The sequence below is a fragment of the Mobula hypostoma genome, assembly GCF_963921235.1.
Source record: "Mobula hypostoma chromosome 30 unlocalized genomic scaffold, sMobHyp1.1 SUPER_30_unloc_6, whole genome shotgun sequence".
Classification (NCBI taxonomy): domain Eukaryota; kingdom Metazoa; phylum Chordata; class Chondrichthyes; order Myliobatiformes; family Myliobatidae; genus Mobula; species Mobula hypostoma.
Genome location: NW_026948163.1, coordinates 152,585 through 173,212, shown reverse-complemented (window position 1 = coordinate 173,212; position 20,628 = coordinate 152,585). Strand labels below are relative to the sequence as shown.

The 20,628-nt window shown below is 52.1% G+C and overlaps 1 protein-coding gene across 1 annotated transcript; it reads left to right on the top strand.

Annotated features, from left to right (window-relative positions):
- The first annotated feature begins 1,097 nt into the window (after window positions 1-1,097).
- On the top strand, window positions 1,098-20,341 carry LOC134341376 (protein RD3-like). Its single transcript, XM_063039230.1, has 3 exons — window positions 1,098-1,149; window positions 1,889-2,216; window positions 20,056-20,341. Exons 1-3 carry the CDS (start codon window positions 1,098-1,100, stop codon window positions 20,339-20,341), a joined length of 666 nt encoding a protein of 221 aa, XP_062895300.1.
- Window positions 20,342-20,628: the final 287 nt, after the last annotated feature.

Sequence of the window (20,628 nt, the reverse complement as noted above, 5' to 3'; positions counted from 1 at the left end):
GGGGGACGTGAGGGGAAACCTCTTCACTCAGAGAGTGTGGAACCAGCTGCCAGTGGAAGAGGTTCGATTTCAAAGTAACTTGATTATCACGGTACATTTATGTCACCATATACAACCCTGAGATCCATCTTCTTGCGGGCATACTCAGTAAATCCACAACAGAATAATAACCATCACAAAATCAGTAAAGGACTGCACCGTTTCACTTATTTAAGAGTGGTTTGGGTAGGTACTCAGATGGGAGAGGTGTGGAAGGTTATGGTCCAAGTGCAGGCCGATGGGACGAGGCAGAATATCAGTTCAGCACAGACTAGACGGGCCGAAGGGCCTGTTTCTGTGCTGTAGTGCTCGGTGACCGTACGGTGCCTGATTCGCTTTCCTCACTCTCTGTCTGTCTGTTTCTCCCTCTCTCCGTGCCGATCGATCGGTACCACACAGAATCGGCCCTTCAGGCTGCGCTGTCCAGCAATTGAAGCCCGGCCTCCTCAAGGGGCAATTGACAATGACCGATTGACCTTTGGACCGTGGGGGGTGGGGGAAACCAGTGCGCCCCGGGGAAACCCACGCATTCCACGGGGAGGACGTGCCGACCCTCCTCACAGAGGACGCCGGGCTTGAACTCCGCACTCCGGAACTCCCGGCCGGAATAGCGTTAGACTGACCACTGCTCCCATTCTCTCTCTCAATCTCCCTCTCTGTCCACCATCTGTCTCACCTTCTCGCCCCTCTCCCTTTCTCTCTCCCCTTTCCCTCTGCTCCCCTCCTCTCTATCTCCCTCCCTCTCTCACCTTCCGTCTCTTTGTCTCCCCCTTTCTCTCCGCCTGCTCCCTTTCTCTCTCTCAATCTCATTCTCTCTTTCTTTCTGTATTTCCCTCAGACTCCCTCTCCCTGTTTTTCTCTGGCTCTCTCTCTTCTTCACACCCTTCTCTCGCTCTCCCTGCTCCTTCTCTCTCTGTCTTTCCCCCTTCTCTCTTTCCCACCTCTCCCTCTCTCTCCCAGCGTACTCACGTTCAACCCCAGGGCACAGACCAGACTCCCAGCCTCGATTCTCTCCCCCACCCCACGCCCCCACTCGCGGTCAGCTTCTGAGCGGCCAAATGGTCAGAGGTTCGGATGAGAGTTTGAACCGCGGCGCTTCTGCTCCGGCAGGTGAGTGTCGGGGTCCCGGCGGGCTGCCACCCACACCCCCGTCCCCCGTCCCGGATAGCAGGGGACAGGAGACAGTATCTGGTCAACACACACAGACAAAACGCTGCAGGAACTCAGCAGGTCAGGCAGCATCGATGGAGAGGAATGGACGGCGTCTGGACCAAGATAGACTCTGCTGACGTTCACACAGAGGAGTCTCGGCTGACCGGAGGTTGAAGGCAATTTCTACGGAGCATATTTAGCTGACTGCCTTCAGAATCATAGTCAGGATTAATATCAACAAGACACTGCAATCCCTCAAAACACTGAGGTAGTGTCGATGAGTTCAGTGTCCATGGCAGAGGGGGAGAGGCTGTACCCGAATCGTTGAGTGCGTGTCTTCAGGCTCCTGTACCTCCTCCCCGGTGGTCCTGGGTGGTGGGGGTCCTTAATGATGAACGCCACCTTTCTGAGCCATCACACCTTGAAGGTGTCCGGGAAGCTGGGGAACTGACTGAGTTTACAACTTTCTGCAGTTTATTCTGACCCTGTGCAGGCCCCTCCCCCATACCCAATAATGATAACCTTAATCAATCCCTCAGCCGGCTCCGAACTATTCGGCTGTGACAGGCATCGCCTCACTTTTGCCTGCGCTGGGGCTCCTGTTGAGGTTGGGAGTGGAGGGTGGGTGGGGGTGTTGGTTTTGCAGAGAGGTACGGGGGCTCTCCCGGTGCTGACGGGTGTTCCACTCCCCTTGCAGTGGCCTCCCCGGCCCCGGTTCCCAGCCCCGCCATGTTCCTGTCGTCGGTGTTCGGGTGGAGTGAGCGGTGCCCCGCGGGCAGCCGGCGGCCCCGGCCGGACCTGGTGCCCGACACGCTGACGCTGGAGCTGAGCTGGCAGCTGAAGCGGGCCGAGCGGCTGTGGCGGGAGCGCCAGGCGGAGGGCCGGCGGCTGCGGACCGGAGCCGACTACTCGTGGCTCAGCGCCCTGCCTCGGCGCGCCTACCAGCTGCCGCCCGTCGAGGAGCTGGAACTGCGGGAACTGTGCTCCAGGATCAAGCCGTTCCAGTGTGGCCCTGTCATCCTCAGGTACGGAACTCACCCCACCCACCACCCCCAATCCGTACTCCGGTGTCGGGCTTTCCATTCACACCGGCCGGCTCATCGATCAGCCCAGGGTCACCGCGGGGTCCAAAGATCCCCCTCACAACATAGAATAAACCTGCTCTAAAATCAATCTAACCCTTCCCTCCCACATAACACTCCATTTTCGTATCATCCATGTGTTTCTTAAATGTCCCTAATGTATCTGTCTCTACACCACCCCTGGCAGGACGTCCCACACACCCACCACTTACCCCCGATCACCTTAAATATCCCTAATGTATCTGTCTCTACACCACCCCTGGCAGGACGTTCCACACACCCACCACTTACCCCCGATCACCTTAAATGTCCCCAATGTATCTGTCTCTACACCACCCCTGGCAGGACGTCCCACACACCCACCACTTACCCCCGATCACCTTAAATGTCCCCTCCCCATACTTTCTTCCAATCACCTTAAACATATGCCGCCTGGTATTGGCCAACACAGGACAGGCCCTACGGCCCTTCGGCCCACAGCGTTCCTACCGGTCAGGATGCCAAGTTCGACCCGCAGGAGGGAGTCAGCAGGTCGAGTGCCGGCAGCGGGGGGGCGGTGGGCCAGAGAACGGTTGGCATTTTGGGGCGAGACCCCGCATCAGGAACTGAAACGTTGATGACTGCTGTCCCCCAGAGATGCCGCTCGACCTGCTGAGTTCCTCCATCTGTAGCTCCGTAAGATAGAGGAGCACAGTCAGGACATTCGGCCCATCGAACCTGTTCAGCCATGGCTGATTGATTATCCCCATCACCCCATTCCCCTGCCTTGTCCCCACAACCATTGGCATCCCGACTAATCAGGAGATTGTCAACCTTCATTCCAAATACACCGCTGACTTGGTCTCCACAACCATCTGTGGCAATGAATTCATCCACTACAAGAAACATCCTCTCCACATCCCCTCTATCTGTGCCCTCTGGCCCTAGACTCCCCCACTACAAGAAACAGCCTCTCCACATCCACTCTATCTGTGTCCTCTGGTCCTAGACTCCCCCACTATAGGACATATCCTCCCCACATCCACTCTATCTGTGCCCTCTGATCCTAGACTCCCCCACTACAAGAAACATCTTCTCCACATCCACTCTATCTGTGTCCTCTGGTCCTAGACTCCCCCATTACAGAAAACATCCTCTCCACATCCCCTCTATCTGTGCCCTCTGGTCCTAGACTCCCCCATTACAGAAAACATCCTCTCCACATCCACTCTATCTGTGTCCTCTGGTCCTAGACTCCCCCACTACAAGAAACATCCTCTCCACATCCACTCTATCTGTGTCCTCTGGTCCTAGACTCCCCCACTATAGGAATCATCCTCTCCACATCCACTCTATCTGTGTCCTCTGGTCCTAGACTCCCCACTATAGGAAACATCCTCTCCACATCCACTCTATCTGTGTCCTCTGGTCCTAGACTCCCCCACTATAGGAAACATCCTCTCCACATCCACTCTATCTGCGTCCTCTGGTCCTGGACTCCCCCACTATAGGACACATCCTCTCCACATCCACTCTATCTCTGTCCTCTGGTCCTAGACTCCCCCACTATAGGAAACATCCTCTCCACATCCACTCTATCTGTGCCCTCTGGTCCGAGATTCCCCACTATAGGAAACATCCACTCCACATCCACTCTATCTGTGTCCTCTGGTCCTAGACTCCCCCACTATAGGAAACATCCTCTCCACATCCACTCTATCTGTGCCCTCTGATCCTAGACTCCCCCACTACAAGAAACATCCTCTCCACATCCACTCTATCTGTGTCCTCTGGTCCAAGACTCCCCCATTACAGAAAACATCCTCTCCACATCCCCTCTATCTGTGCCCTCTGGTCCGAGATTCCCCACTATAGGAAACATCCTCTCCACATCCACTCTATCTGTGTCCTCTGGTCCTAGACTCCCCCACTATAGGAAACATCCTCTCCACATCCACTCTATCTGTGCCCTCTGATCCTAGACTCCCACACTACAAGAAACATCCTCGCCACATCCACTCTATCTGTGTCCTCTGGTCCTAGACTCCCCCATTACAGAAAACATCCTCTCCACATCCCCTCTATCTGTGCCCTCTGGTCCGAGATTCCCCACTATAGGAAACATCCTCTCCACATCCACTCTATCTGTGTCCTCTGGTCCTAGACTCCACCACTATAGGAAACATCCTCTCCACATCCACTCTATCTGTGCCCTCTGATCCTAGACTCCCCCACTACAAGAAACATCCTCTCCACATCCACTCTATCTGTGTCCTCTGGTCCTAGACTCCCCCATTACAGAAAACATCCTCTCCACATCCCCTCTATCTATGCCCTCTGGTCCGAGATTCCCCACTATAGGAAACATCCTCTCCACATCCACTCTATCTGTGTCCTCTGGACCTAGACTCCCCCACTATAGGAAACATCCTCTCCACATCCACTCTATCTGTGTCCTATGGTCCTAGACTCCCCCACTATAGGAAACATCCTCTCCACATCCATTCTATCTGTGTCCTCTGGTCCCAGACTCCCCACTGTAGGAAACTTCCTCTCCACATCCACTCTATCTGTGCCCTCTGGTCCTAGACTCCCCCACTATAGGAAACATCCTCTCCACATCCACTCTATCTGTATCCTCTGGTCCTAGACTCCCCCACTATAGGAAACATCCTCTCCACATCCACTCTATCTGTGTCCTCTGGTCCCAGACTCCCCACTATAGGAAACATCCTCTCGACTTCCACTCTATCTGTGTCCTCTGGTACCAGACTCCCCACTATAGGAAACATCCTCTCCACATCCACTCTATCTGTGTCCTCTGGTCCTAGACTCCCCCACTATAGGAAATATCCTCTCCACATCCACTCTATCTGTGTCCTCTGGTCCGAGACTCCCCCACTATAGGAAACATCCTCTCCACGTCCACTCTATCTGTGCCCTCTGGTCCTAGACTCCCCCACTATAAGAAACATCCTCTCCACATCCACTCTATCTGTGTCCTATGGTCCTAGACTCCCCCACTATAGGAAACATCCTCTCCACATCCATTCTATCTGTGTCCTCTGGTCCCAGACTCCCCACTATAGGAAACTTCCTCACCACATCCACTCTATCTGTGTCCTCTGGTCCTAGACTCCCCCAGTATAGGAAACATCCTCTCCACATCCACTCTATCTGTGTCCTCTGGTCCTAGACTCCCCCACTATAGGAAACATCCTCTCCACATCCACTCTCTCTGGGCCCTCTGGTCCGAGATTCCCCACTATAGGAAACATCCTCTCCACATCCACTCTATCTGTGTCCTCTGGTCCTAGACTCCCCCACTATAGGAAACATCCTCTCCACATCCACTCTATCTGTGCCCTCTGATCCTACACTCCCCCACTACAAGAAACATCCTCTCCACATCCACTCTATCTGTGTCCTCTGGTCCTAGACTCCCCCATTACAGAAAACATCCTCTCCACATCCCCTCTATCTGTGCCCTCTGGTCCGAGATTCCCCACTATAGGAAACATCCTCTCCACATCCACTCTATCTGTGCCTTCTGGTCCTAGACTCCCCCACTATAGGAAACATCCTCTCCACATCCACTCTATCTGTATCCTCTGGTCCTAGACTCCCCCACTATAGGAAACATCCTCTCCACATCCACTCTATCTGTGTCCTCTGGTCCCAGACTCCCCACTATAGGAAACATCCTCTCCACATCCACTCTATCTGTGTCCTCTGGTCCTAGACTCCCCCACTATAGGAAATATCCTCCCCACATCCACTCTATCTGTGCGCCTGGTCCTAGACTCCCCCACTATAGGAATCATCCTCTCCACATCCACTCTATCTGTGTCCTCTGGTCCTAGACTCCCCACTATAGGAAACATCCTCTCCACATCCACTCTATCTGTGTCCTCTGGTCCTAGACTCCCCCACTATAGGAATCATCCTCTCCACATCCACTCTATCTGTGTCCTCTGGTCCTAGACTCCCCAATATAGGAAACATCCTCACCACATCCACTCTATCTGTGTCCTCTGGTCCTAGACTCCCCCACTATAGGAAACATACTCTCCACATCCACTCTATCTGTGTCCTCTGGTCCTAGACTCCCCCACTATAGGAAACATCCTCTCCACATCCACTCTATCTGTGCCCTCTGGTCCGAGATTCCCCACTATAGGAAACATCCTCTCCACTTCCACTCTATCTGTGTCCTCTGGTCCTAGACTCCCCCACTATAGGAAACATCCTCTCCACATCCACTCTATCTGTGCCCTCTGATCCTAGACTCCCCCACTACAAGAAACATCCTCTCCACATCCACTCTATCTGTGTCCTCTGTTCCTAGACTCCCCCATTACAGAAAACATCCTCTCCACATCCCCTCTATCTGTGCCCTCTGGTCCGAGATTCCCCACTATAGGAAACGTCCTCTCCACATCCACTCTATCTGTGTCCTCTGGTCCCCATAGACTCCCCCACTATAGGAAACATCCTCTCCACATCCACTCTATCTGTGCCCTCTGATCCTAGACTCCCCCACTACAAGAAACATCCTCTCCACATCCACTCTATCTGTGTCCTCTGGTCCTAGACTCCCCCATTACAGAAACATCCTCTCCACATCCCCTCTATCTGTGCCCTCTGGTCCAGATTCCCCACTATAGGAAACATCCTCCCACATCCACTCTATCTGTGTCCTCTGGTCCTAGACTCCCCCACTATAGGAAACATCCTCTCCACATCCACTCTATCTGTGCCCTCTGATCCTAGACTCCCCCACTACAAGAAACATCCTCTCCACATCCACTCTATCTGTGTCCTCTGGTCCTCCCCCAGACATCCCCCACATATCTGTGCCTCTGGTCCAGGAAACATCCTCTCCACATCCACTCTATCTGTGTCCTCTGGTCCTAGACTCCCCCACTATAGGAAACATCCTATCTGTGCCCTCTGGTCCTAGATTCCCCACTATAGGAAACATCCTCTCCACATCCACTCTATCTGTGTCCTCTGGTCCTAGACTCCCCCACTATAGGAAACATCCTCTCCACATCCACTCTATCTGTGTCCTATGGTCCTAGACTCCCCCACTATAGGAAACTCTGTGCCCTCTGGTCCTAGACTCCCCCACTATAGGAAACATCCTCTCCACATCCACTCTATCTGTATCCTCTGGTCCTAGCTGTGTCCTCTGGTCCTAGACTCCCCCACTATAGGAAATATCCTCTCCACATCCACTCTATCTGTGTCCTCTGGTCCGAGACTCCCCCACTATAGGAAACATCCTCTCCACGTCCACTCTATCTGTGCCCTCTGGTCCTAGACTCCCCCACTATAGGAAACATCTGTGTCCTCTGGTCCCAGACTCCCCACTGTAGGAAACTTCCTCTCCACATCCACTCTATCTGTGCCCTCTGGTCCTAGACTCCCCCACTATAGGAAACATCCTCTCCACATCCACTCTATCTGTGTCCTCTGGTCCTAGACTCCCCCACTATAGGAAACATCCTCTCCACATCCACTCTCTCTGGGCCCTCTGGTCCGAGATTCCCCCACTATGGGAAACATCCTCTCCACATCCACTCTATTCCTCTCCACATCCACTCTATCTGTGTCCTCTGGTCCTAGACTCCCCAACTATAGGAAACATCCTCACCACATCCACTCTATCTGTGTCCTCTGGTCCTAGACTCCCCCACTATAGGAAACATCCTCTCCACATCCACTCTATCTGTGTCCTCTGGTCCTAGACTCCCCCACTATAGGAAACATCCTCTCCACATCCACTCTATCTGTGCCCTCTGGTCCGAGATTCCCCACTATAGGAAACATCCTCTCCACTTCCACTCTATCTGTGTCCTCTGGTCCTAGACTCCCCCACTATAGGAAACATCCTCTCCACATCCACTCTATCTGTGCCCTCTGATCCTAGACTCCCCCACTACAAGAAACATCCTCTCCACATCCACTCTATCTGTGTCCTCTGTTCCTAGACTCCCCCATTACAGAAAACATCCTCTCCACATCCCCTCTATCTGTGCCCTCTGGTCCGAGATTCCCCACTATAGGAAACGTCCTCTCCACATCCACTCTATCTGTGTCCTCTGGTCCTAGACTCCCCCACTATAGGAAACATCCTCTCCACATCCACTCTATCTGTGCCCTCTGATCCTAGACTCCCCCACTACAAGAAACATCCTCTCCACATCCACTCTATCTGTGTCCTCTGGTCCTAGACTCCCCCATTACAGAAAACATCCTCTCCACATCCCCTCTATCTGTGCCCTCTGGTCCGAGATTCCCCACTATAGGAAACATCCTCCCACATCCACTCTATCTGTGTCCTCTGGTCCTAGACTCCCCCACTATAGGAAACATCCTCTCCACATCCACTCTATCTGTGCCCTCTGATCCTAGACTCCCCCACTACAAGAAACATCCTCTCCACATCCACTCTATCTGTGTCCTCTGGTCCTAGACTCCCCCATTACAGAAAACATCCTCTCCACATCCCCTCTATCTGTGCCCTCTGGTCCGAGATTCCCCACTATAGGAAACATCCTCTCCACATCCACTCTATCTGTGTCCTCTGGTCCTAGACTCCCCCACTACAAGAAACATCCTCTCCACATCCACTCTATCTGTGTCCTATGGTCCTAGACTCCCCCACTATAGGAAACATCCTCTCCACATCCATTCTATCTGTGTCCTCTGGTCCCAGACTCCCCACTGTAGGAAACTTCCTCTCCACATCCACTCTATCTGTGCCCTCTGGTCCTAGACTCCCCCACTATAGGAAACATCCTCTCCACATCCACTCTATCTGTATCCTCTGGTCCTAGACTCCCCCACTATAGGAAACATCCTCTCCACATCCACTCTATCTGTGTCCTCTGGTCCCAGACTCCCCACTATAGGAAACATCCTCTCTACATCCACTCTATCTGTGCCCTCTGGTCCTAGACTCCCCCACTATAGGAAACATCCTCTCCACATCCACTCTATCTGTGTCCTATGGTCCTAGACTCCCCCACTATAGGAAACATCCTCTCCACATCCATTCTATCTGTGTCCTCTGGTCCCAGACTCCCCACTATAGGAAACTTCCTCTCCACATCCACTCTATCTGTGCCCTCTGGTCCTAGACTCCCCCACTATAGGAAACATCCTCTCCACATCCACTCTATCTGTGACCTCTGGTCCTAGACTCCCCCACTATAGGAAACATCCTCTCCACATCCACTCTATCTGTGTCTTCTGGTCCTAGACTCCCCTACTATAGGAAACATCCTCTCCACATCCACTCTATCTGTATCCTCTGGTCCTAGACTCCCCCACTATAGGAAACATCCTCTCCACATCCACTCTATCTGTGTCCTCTGGTCTCAGACTCCCCACTATAGGAAACATCCTCTCCACATCCACTCTATCTGTGTCCTCTGGTCCTAGACTCCCCCACTATAGGAAATATCCTCCCCACATCCACTCTATCTGTGCGCCTGGTCCTAGACTCCCCCACTATAGGAATCATCCTCTCCACATCCACTCTATCTGTGTCCTCTGGTCCTAGACTCCCCACTATAGGAAACATCCTCTCCACATCCACTCTATCTGTGTCCTCTGGTCCTAGACTCCCCCACTATAGGAAATATCCTCTCCACATCCACTCTCTCTGTGTCCTCTGGTCCGAGACTCCCCCACTATAGGAAACATCCTCTCCACGTCCACTCTATCTGTGCCCTCTGGTCCTAGACTCCCCCACTATAGGAAACATCCTCTCCACATCCACTCTATCTGTGTCCTATGGTCCTAGACTCCCCCACTATAGGAAACATCCTCTCCACATCCATTCTATCTGTGTCCTCTGGTCCCAGACTCCCCACTATAGGAAACTTCCTCTCCACATCCACTCTATCTGTGCCCTCTGGTCCTAGACTCCCCCACTATAGGAAACATCCTCTCCACATCCACTCTATCTGTGCACTCTGGTCCTAGACTTCCCCACTATAGGAAACATCCTCTCCACATCCACTCTATCTGTGTCTTCTGGTCCTAGACTCCCCCACTATAGGAAACATCCTCTCCACATCCACTCTATCTGTGCCCTCTGGTCCGAGATTCCCCACTATAGGAAACATCCTCTCCACATCCACTCTATCTGGGTCCTCTGGTCCTAGACTCCCCCACTATAGGAAACATCCTCTCCACATCCACTCTATCTGTGCCCTCTGGTCCTAGACTTCCCCACTATAGGAAACATCCTCTCCACATCCACTCTATCTGTGTCTTCTGGTCCGAGATTCCCCACTATAGGAAACATCCTCTCCACATCCACTCTATCTGTGCGCCTGGTCCTAGACTCCCCCACTATAGGAAACATCCTCTCCACATCCACTCTATCTGTATCCTCTGGTCCTAGACTCCCCCACTATAGGAAACATCCTCTCCACATCCACTCTATCTGTGTCCTCTGGTCCCAGACTCCCCACTATAGGAAACATCCTCTCCACATCCACTCTATCTGTGTCCTCTGGTCCTAGACTCCCCCACTATAGGAAATATCCTCCCCACATCCACTCTATCTGTGCGCCTGGTCCTAGACTCCCCCACTATAGGAATCATCCTCTCCACATCCACTCTATCTGTGTCCTCTGGTCCTAGACTCCCCACTATAGGAAACATCCTCTCCACATCCACTCTATCTGTGTCCTCTGGTCCTAGACTCCCCCACTATAGGAATCATCCTCTCCACATCTACTCTATCTGTGTCCTCTGGTCCTAGACTCCCCAATATAGGAAACATCCTCTCCACATCCACTCTATCTGTGTCCTCTGGTCCTAGACTCCCCCACTATAGGAAACATCCTCTCCACATCCACTCTATCTGTGTCCTCTGGTCCTAGACTCCCCCACTATAGGAAACATCCTCTCCACATCCACTCTATCTGTGCCCTCTGGTCCGAGATTCCCCACTATAGGAAACATCCTCTCCACTTCCACTCTATCTGTGTCCTCTGGTCCTAGACTCCCCCACTATAGGAAACATCCTCTCCACATCCACTCTATCTGTGCCCTCTGATCCTAGACTCCCCCACTACAAGAAACATCCTCTCCACATCCACTCTATCTGTGTCCTCTGGTCCTAGACTCCCCCATTACAGAAAACATCCTCTCCACATCCCCTCTATCTGTGCCCTCTGGTCCGAGATTCCCCACTATAGGAAACGTCCTCTCCACATCCACTCTATCTGTGTCCTCTGGTCCTAGACTCCCCCACTATAGGAAACATCCTCTCCACATCCACTCTATCTGTGCCCTCTGATCCTAGACTCCCCCACTACAAGAAACATCCTCTCCACATCCACTCTATCTGTGTCCTCTGGTCCTAGACTCCCCCATTACAGAAAACATCCTCTCCACATCCCCTCTATCTGTGCCCTCTGGTCCGAGATTCCCCACTATAGGAAACATCCTCCCACATCCACTCTATCTGTGTCCTCTGGTCCTAGACTCCCCCACTATAGGAAACATCCTCTCCACATCCACTCTATCTGTGCCCTCTGATCCTAGACTCCCCCACTACAAGAAACATCCTCTCCACATCCACTCTATCTGTGTCCTCTGGTCCTAGACTCCCCCATTACAGAAAACATCCTCTCCACATCCCCTCTATCTATGCCCTCTGGTCCGAGATTCCCCACTATAGGAAACATCCTCTCCACATCCACTCTATCTGTGTCCTCTGGACCTAGACTCCCCCACTATAGGAAACATCCTCTCCACATCCACTCTATCTGTGTCCTATGGTCCTAGACTCCCCCACTATAGGAAACATCCTCTCCACATCCATTCTATCTGTGTCCTCTGGTCCCAGACTCCCCACTGTAGGAAACTTCCTCTCCACATCCACTCTATCTGTGCCCTCTCGTCCTAGACTCCCCCACTATAGGAAACATCCTCTCCACATCCACTCTATCTGTATCCTCTGGTCCTAGACTCCCCCACTATAGGAAACATCCTCTCCACATCCACTCTATCTGTGTCCTCTGGTCCCAGACTCCCCACTATAGGAAACATCCTCTCGACTTCCACTCTATCTGTGTCCTCTGGTACCAGACTCCCCACTATAGGAAACATCCTCTCCACATCCACTCTATCTGTGTCCTCTGGTCCTAGACTCCCCCACTATAGGAAATATCCTCTCCACATCCACTCTATCTGTGTCCTCTGGTCCGAGACTCCCCCACTATAGGAAACATCCTCTCCACGTCCACTCTATCTGTGCCCTCTGGTCCTAGACTCCCCCACTATAAGAAACATCCTCTCCACATCCACTCTATCTGTGTCCTATGGTCCTAGACTCCCCCACTATAGGAAACATCCTCTCCACATCCATTCTATCTGTGTCCTCTGGTCCCAGACTCCCCACTATAGGAAACTTCCTCACCACATCCACTCTATCTGTGTCCTCTGGTCCTAGACTCCCCCAGTATAGGAAACATCCTCTCCACATCCACTCTATCTGTGTCCTCTGGTCCTAGACTCCCCCACTATAGGAAACATCCTCTCCACATCCACTCTCTCTGGGCCCTCTGGTCCGAGATTCCCCACTATAGGAAACATCCTCTCCACATCCACTCTATCTGTGTCCTCTGGTCCTAGACTCCCCCACTATAGGAAACATCCTCTCCACATCCACTCTATCTGTGCCCTCTGATCCTACACTCCCCCACTACAAGAAACATCCTCTCCACATCCACTCTATCTGTGTCCTCTGGTCCTAGACTCCCCCATTACAGAAAACATCCTCTCCACATCCCCTCTATCTGTGCCCTCTGGTCCGAGATTCCCCACTATAGGAAACATCCTCTCCACATCCACTCTATCTGTGCCTTCTGGTCCTAGACTCCCCCACTATAGGAAACATCCTCTCCACATCCACTCTATCTGTATCCTCTGGTCCTAGACTCCCCCACTATAGGAAACATCCTCTCCACATCCACTCTATCTGTGTCCTCTGGTCCCAGACTCCCCACTATAGGAAACATCCTCTCCACATCCACTCTATCTGTGTCCTCTGGTCCTAGACTCCCCCACTATAGGAAATATCCTCCCCACATCCACTCTATCTGTGCGCCTGGTCCTAGACTCCCCCACTATAGGAATCATCCTCTCCACATCCACTCTATCTGTGTCCTCTGGTCCTAGACTCCCCACTATAGGAAACATCCTCTCCACATCCACTCTATCTGTGTCCTCTGGTCCTAGACTCCCCCACTATAGGAATCATCCTCTCCACATCCACTCTATCTGTGTCCTCTGGTCCTAGACTCCCCAATATAGGAAACATCCTCACCACATCCACTCTATCTGTGTCCTCTGGTCCTAGACTCCCCCACTATAGGAAACATACTCTCCACATCCACTCTATCTGTGTCCTCTGGTCCTAGACTCCCCCACTATAGGAAACATCCTCTCCACATCCACTCTATCTGTGCCCTCTGGTCCGAGATTCCCCACTATAGGAAACATCCTCTCCACTTCCACTCTATCTGTGTCCTCTGGTCCTAGACTCCCCCACTATAGGAAACATCCTCTCCACATCCACTCTATCTGTGCCCTCTGATCCTAGACTCCCCCACTACAAGAAACATCCTCTCCACATCCACTCTATCTGTGTCCTCTGTTCCTAGACTCCCCCATTACAGAAAACATCCTCTCCACATCCCCTCTATCTGTGCCCTCTGGTCCGAGATTCCCCACTATAGGAAACGTCCTCTCCACATCCACTCTATCTGTGTCCTCTGGTCCTAGACTCCCCCACTATAGGAAACATCCTCTCCACATCCACTCTATCTGTGCCCTCTGATCCTAGACTCCCCCACTACAAGAAACATCCTCTCCACATCCACTCTATCTGTGTCCTCTGGTCCTAGACTCCCCCATTACAGAAAACATCCTCTCCACATCCCCTCTATCTGTGCCCTCTGGTCCGAGATTCCCCACTATAGGAAACATCCTCCCACATCCACTCTATCTGTGTCCTCTGGTCCTAGACTCCCCCACTATAGGAAACATCCTCTCCACATCCACTCTATCTGTGCCCTCTGATCCTAGACTCCCCCACTACAAGAAACATCCTCTCCACATCCACTCTATCTGTGTCCTCTGGTCCTAGACTCCCCCATTACAGAAAACATCCTCTCCACATCCCCTCTATCTGTGCCCTCTGGTCCGAGATTCCCCACTATAGGAAACATCCTCTCCACATCCACTCTATCTGTGTCCTCTGGTCCTAGACTCCCCCACTACAAGAAACATCCTCTCCACATCCACTCTATCTGTGTCCTATGGTCCTAGACTCCCCCACTATAGGAAACATCCTCTCCACATCCATTCTATCTGTGTCCTCTGGTCCCAGACTCCCCACTGTAGGAAACTTCCTCTCCACATCCACTCTATCTGTGCCCTCTGGTCCTAGACTCCCCCACTATAGGAAACATCCTCTCCACATCCACTCTATCTGTATCCTCTGGTCCTAGACTCCCCCACTATAGGAAACATCCTCTCCACATCCACTCTATCTGTGTCCTCTGGTCCCAGACTCCCCACTATAGGAAACATCCTCTCTACATCCACTCTATCTGTGCCCTCTGGTCCTAGACTCCCCCACTATAGGAAACATCCTCTCCACATCCACTCTATCTGTGTCCTATGGTCCTAGACTCCCCCACTATAGGAAACATCCTCTCCACATCCATTCTATCTGTGTCCTCTGGTCCCAGACTCCCCACTATAGGAAACTTCCTCTCCACATCCACTCTATCTGTGCCCTCTGGTCCTAGACTCCCCCACTATAGGAAACATCCTCTCCACATCCACTCTATCTGTGCCCTCTGGTCCTAGACTCCCCCACTATAGGAAACATCCTCTCCACATCCACTCTATCTGTGTCTTCTGGTCCTAGACTCCCCTACTATAGGAAACATCCTCTCCACATCCACTCTATCTGTATCCTCTGGTCCTAGACTCCCCCACTATAGGAAACATCCTCTCCACATCCACTCTATCTGTGTCCTCTGGTCCCACACTCCCCACTATAGGAAACATCCTCTCCACATCCACTCTATCTGTGTCCTCTGGTCCTAGACTCCCCCACTATAGGAAATATCCTCCCCACATCCACTCTATCTGTGCGCCTGGTCCTAGACTCCCCCACTATAGGAATCATCCTCTCCACATCCACTCTATCTGTGTCCTCTGGTCCTAGACTCCCCACTATAGGAAACATCCTCTCCACATCCACTCTATCTGTGTCCTCTGGTCCTAGACTCCCCCACTATAGGAAATATCCTCTCCACATCCACTCTCTCTGTGTCCTCTGGTCCGAGACTCCCCCACTATAGGAAACATCCTCTCCACGTCCACTCTATCTGTGCCCTCTGGTCCTAGACTCCCCCACTATAGGAAACATCCTCTCCACATCCACTCTATCTGTGTCCTATGGTCCTAGACTCCCCCACTATAGGAAACATCCTCTCCACATCCAATCTATCTGTGTCCTCTGGTCCCAGACTCCCCACTATAGGAAACTTCCTCTCCACATCCACTCTATCTGTGCCCTCTGGTCCTAGACTCCCCCACTATAGGAAACATCCTCTCCACATCCACTCTATCTGTGCACTCTGGTCCTAGACTTCCCCACTATAGGAAACATCCTCTCCACATCCACTCTATCTGTGTCTTCTGGTCCTAGACTCCCCCACTATAGGAAACATCCTCTCCACATCCACTCTATCTGTGCCCTCTGGTCCGAGATTCCCCACTATAGGAAACATCCTCTCCACATCCACTCTATCTGGGTCCTCTGGTCCTAGACTCCCCCACTATAGGAAACATCCTCTCCACATCCACTCTATCTGTGCCCTCTGGTCCTAGACTTCCCCACTGTAGGAAACATCCTCTCCACATCCACTCTATCTGTGTCTTCTGGTCCGAGATTCCCCACTATAGGAAACATCCTCTCCACATCCACTCTATCTGTGCGCCTGGTCCTAGACTCCCCCACTATAGGAAACATCCTCTCCACATCCACTCTATCTGTATCCTCTGGTCCTAGACTCCCCCACTATAGGAAACATCCTCTCCACATCCACTCTATCTGTGTCCTCTGGTCCCAGACTCCCCACTATAGGAAACATCCTCTCCACATCCACTCTATCTGTGTCCTCTGGTCCTAGACTCCCCCACTATAGGAAATATCCTCCCCACATCCACTCTATCTGTGCGCCTGGTCCTAGACTCCCCCACTATAGGAATCATCCTCTCCACATCCACTCTATCTGTGTCCTCTGGTCCTAGACTCCCCACTATAGGAAACATCCTCTCCACATCCACTCTATCTGTGTCCTCTGGTCCTAGACTCCCCCACTATAGGAATCATCCTCTCCACATCCACTCTATCTGTGTCCTCTGGTCCTAGACTCCCCAATATAGGAAACATCCTCTCCACATCCACTCTATCTGTGTCCTCTGGTCCTAGACTCCCCCACTATAGGAAACATCCTCTCCACATCCACTCTATCTGTGTCCTCTGGTCCTAGACTCCCCCACTATAGGAAACATCCTCTCCACATCCACTCTATCTGTGCCCTCTGGTCCGAGATTCCCCACTATAGGAAACATCCTCTCCACTTCCACTCTATCTGTGTCCTCTGGTCCTAGACTCCCCCACTATAGGAAACATCCTCTCCACATCCACTCTATCTGTGCCCTCTGATCCTAGACTCCCCCACTACAAGAAACATCCTCTCCACATCCACTCTATCTGTGTCCTCTGGTCCTAGACTCCCCCATTACAGAAAACATCCTCTCCACATCCCCTCTATCTGTGCCCTCTGGTCCGAGATTCCCCACTATAGGAAACGTCCTCTCCACATCCACTCTATCTGTGTCCTCTGGTCCTAGACTCCCCCACTATAGGAAACATCCTCTCCACATCCACTCTATCTGTGCCCTCTGATCCTAGACTCCCCCACTATAGGAAACATCCTCTCCACATCCACTCTATCTGTGTCCTCTGGTCCTAGACTCCCCCACTATAGGAATCATCCTCTCCACATCCACTCTATCTGTGTCCTCTGGTCCTAGACTCCCCAATATAGGAAACATCCTCACCACATCCACTCTATCTGTGTCCTCTGGTCCTAGACTCCCCCACTATAGGAAACATCCTCTCCACATCCACTCTATCTGTGCCCTCTGATCCTAGACTCCCCCACTACAAGAAACATCCTCTCCACATCCACTCTATCTGTGTCCTCTGGTCCTAGACTCCCCCATTACAGAAAACATCCTCTCCACATCCCCTCTATCTGTGCCCTCTGGTCCGAGATTCCCCACTATAGGAAACATCCTCTCCACATCCACTCTATCTGTGTCCTCTGGTCCTAGACTCCCCCACGACAAGAAACATCCTCTCCACATCCACTCTATCTGTGTCCTATGGTCCTAGACTCCCCCACTATAGGAAACATCCTCTCCACATCCATTCTATCTGTGTCCTCTGGTCCCAGACTCCCCACTGTAGGAAACTTCCTCTCCACATCCACTCTATCTGTGCCCTCTGGTCCTAGACTCCCCCACTATAGGAATCATCCTCTCCACATCCACTCTATCTGTGTCCTCTGGTCCTAGACTCCCCACTATAGGAAACATCCTCTCCACATCCACTCTATCTGTGTCCTCTGGTCCTAGACTCCCCCACTATAGGAATCATCCTCTCCACATCCACTCTATCTGTGTCCTCTGGTCCTAGACTCCCCAATATAGGAAACATCCTCACCACATCCACTCTATCTGTGTCCTCTGGTCCTAGACTCCCCCACTATAGGAAACATCCTCTCCACATCCACTCTATCTGTGCCCTCTGATCCTAGACTCCCCCACTATAGGAAACATCCTCTCCACATCCACTCTATCTGTGTCCTCTGGTCCTAGACTCCCCCATTACAGAAAACATCCTCTCCACATCCACTCTATCTGTGCCCTCTGGTCCTAGACTCCCCCACTATAGGAAACATCCTCTCCACATCCACTCTATCTGTGCCCTCTGATCCTAGACTCCCCCACTACAAGAAACATCCTCTCCACATCCACTCTATCTGTGTCCTCTTGTCCTAGACTCCCCCATTACAGAAAACATCCTCTCCACATCCCCTCTATCTGTGCCCTCTGGTCCGAGATTCCCCACTATAGGAAACGTCCTCTCCACATCCACTCTATCTGTGTCCTCTGGTCCTAGACTCCCCCACTATAGGAAACATCCTCTCCACATCCACTCTATCTGTGCCCTCTGATCCTAGACTCCCCCACTACAAGAAACATCCTCTCCACATCCACTCTATCTGTGTCCTCTGGTCCTAGACTCCCCCATTACAGAAAACATCCTCTCCACATCCACTCTATCTGTGCCCTCTGGTCCGAGATTCCCCCACTATAGGAAACATCCTCCCACATCCACTCTATCTGTGTCCTCTGGTCCTAGACTCCCCCACTATAGGAAACATCCTCTCCACATCCACTCTATCTGTGCCCTCTGATCCTAGACTCCCCCACTACAAGAAACATCCTCTCCACATCCACTCTATCTGTGTCCTCTGGTCCTAGACTCCCCCATTACAGGAAACATCCTCTCCACATCCCCTCTATCTGTGTCCTCTGGTCCCAGATTCCCCACTATAGGAAACATCCTCTCCACATCCACTCTATCTGTGTCCTCTCGTCCTAGACTCCCCCACTACAGGAAACATCCTCTCCACATCCACTCTATCTGTGTCCTATGGTCCTAGACTCCCCCACTATAGGAAACATCCTCTCCACATCCATTCTATCTGTGTCCTCTGGTCCCAGACTCCCCACTGTAGGAAACTTCCTCTCCACATCCACTCTATCTGTGCCCTCTGGTCCTAGACTCCCCCACTATAGGAAACATCCTCTCCACATCCACTCTATCTGTATCCTCTGGTCCGAGACTCCCCCACTATAGGAAACATCCTCTCCACGTCCACTCTATCTGTGCCCTCTGGTCCTAGACTCCCCCACTATAGGAAACATCCTCTCCACATCCATTCTATCTGTGTCCTCTGGTCCCAGACTCCCCACTATAGGAAACTTCCTCTCCACATCCACTCTATCTGTGCCCTCTGGTCCTAGACTCCCCCACTATAGGAAACATCCTCTCCACATCCACTCTATCTGTGTCCTCTGGTCCTAGACTCCCCCACTATAGTAAATATCCTCCCCACATCCACTCTATCTGTGCGCCTGGTCCTAGACTCCCCCACTATAGGAAACATCCTCTCCACATCCACTCTATCTGTATCCTCTGGTCCTAGACTCCCCCACTATAGGAAACATCCTCTCCACATCCACTCTATCTATGTCCTCTGGTCCTGGACTCCCCCACTATAGGAAACATCCTCTCAACATCCACTCTGTCTGTGTCCTCTGGTCCCAGACTCCCCCACTATAGGAAACATCCTCTCCACATCCACTCTATCTGTGTCCTCTGGTCCTAGACTCCCCCACTATAGGAAACATCCTCTCCACAGCCACTCTATCTGTGTCCTCTGGTCCCAGACTCCCCGACTATAGGAAACATCCTCTCCACCTTGACCAGTGCCTTTTTAAAGCCTCAGCACCACATCCTTGATCCTATATTCTTGTCCTTTCAACTTGAATTGTTACATCACACTTGCCTTCTGGATTTGCTTTTTTATCGCCGGGAATTGCCTTTCAGCTTCCGGAAGCTGGTCCATGAGTTTGAGCCCGAGGTGCACGAGGTTCCGCGGCTGTTCCGCTCAGCTCTCCTGGACTTCATCGAGCGGGAGGAGGAGGAGGAGATGCCGGAGCGAAGGGTCCCACAGCAGCAGCTGGGGAGGAAGTGGCAGCACGGCCTCTCCCTCATCACTCTGAGGTCCCGGCTCAGAATTAACCCCTTCTGCCAGGAAGCGTCCGAGCTGGGGCAAGTCACCGCCCGCCGGGCAAGGAGCATGCCCGAGTTTGACGTCCGCGAGGACGACTAACCCTTGAGAGCGGCCGCTGCTGATTCACCACAGGAAAAGATTGTGGATGTGGGGAAGGGCCTGCGGGATGTCCCATATCCCCCAAAAGGCTCAGTGTTGGTGAGGGCGGGGGAGAGACAATTCTTGCAATTCACCCTCTCCATGAGAAGATATGGCTACAAACCTCAGTTTTCTTCAGACACACACATCTTACACGCACACTTGCACACATACACTCACTCTCATACACACACACACACACACACACACACACACACACACACACACACACACTCCGCAGCTCAGAA

Coding starts and splice junctions, on each gene's coding strand:
- LOC134341376 (XM_063039230.1), top strand. CDS start 1,098: ATGGTCAGAGGTTCGGATGAGAGTTTGAACCGCGGCGCTTCTGCTCCG. Junction 1,150..1,888: donor CGGCGCTTCTGCTCCGGCAG/GTGAGTGTCGGG, acceptor CTCCCCTTGCAG/TGGCCTCCCCGGCCCCGGTT. Junction 2,217..20,055: donor TGTGGCCCTGTCATCCTCAG/GTACGGAACTCA, acceptor ATTGCCTTTCAG/CTTCCGGAAGCTGGTCCATG.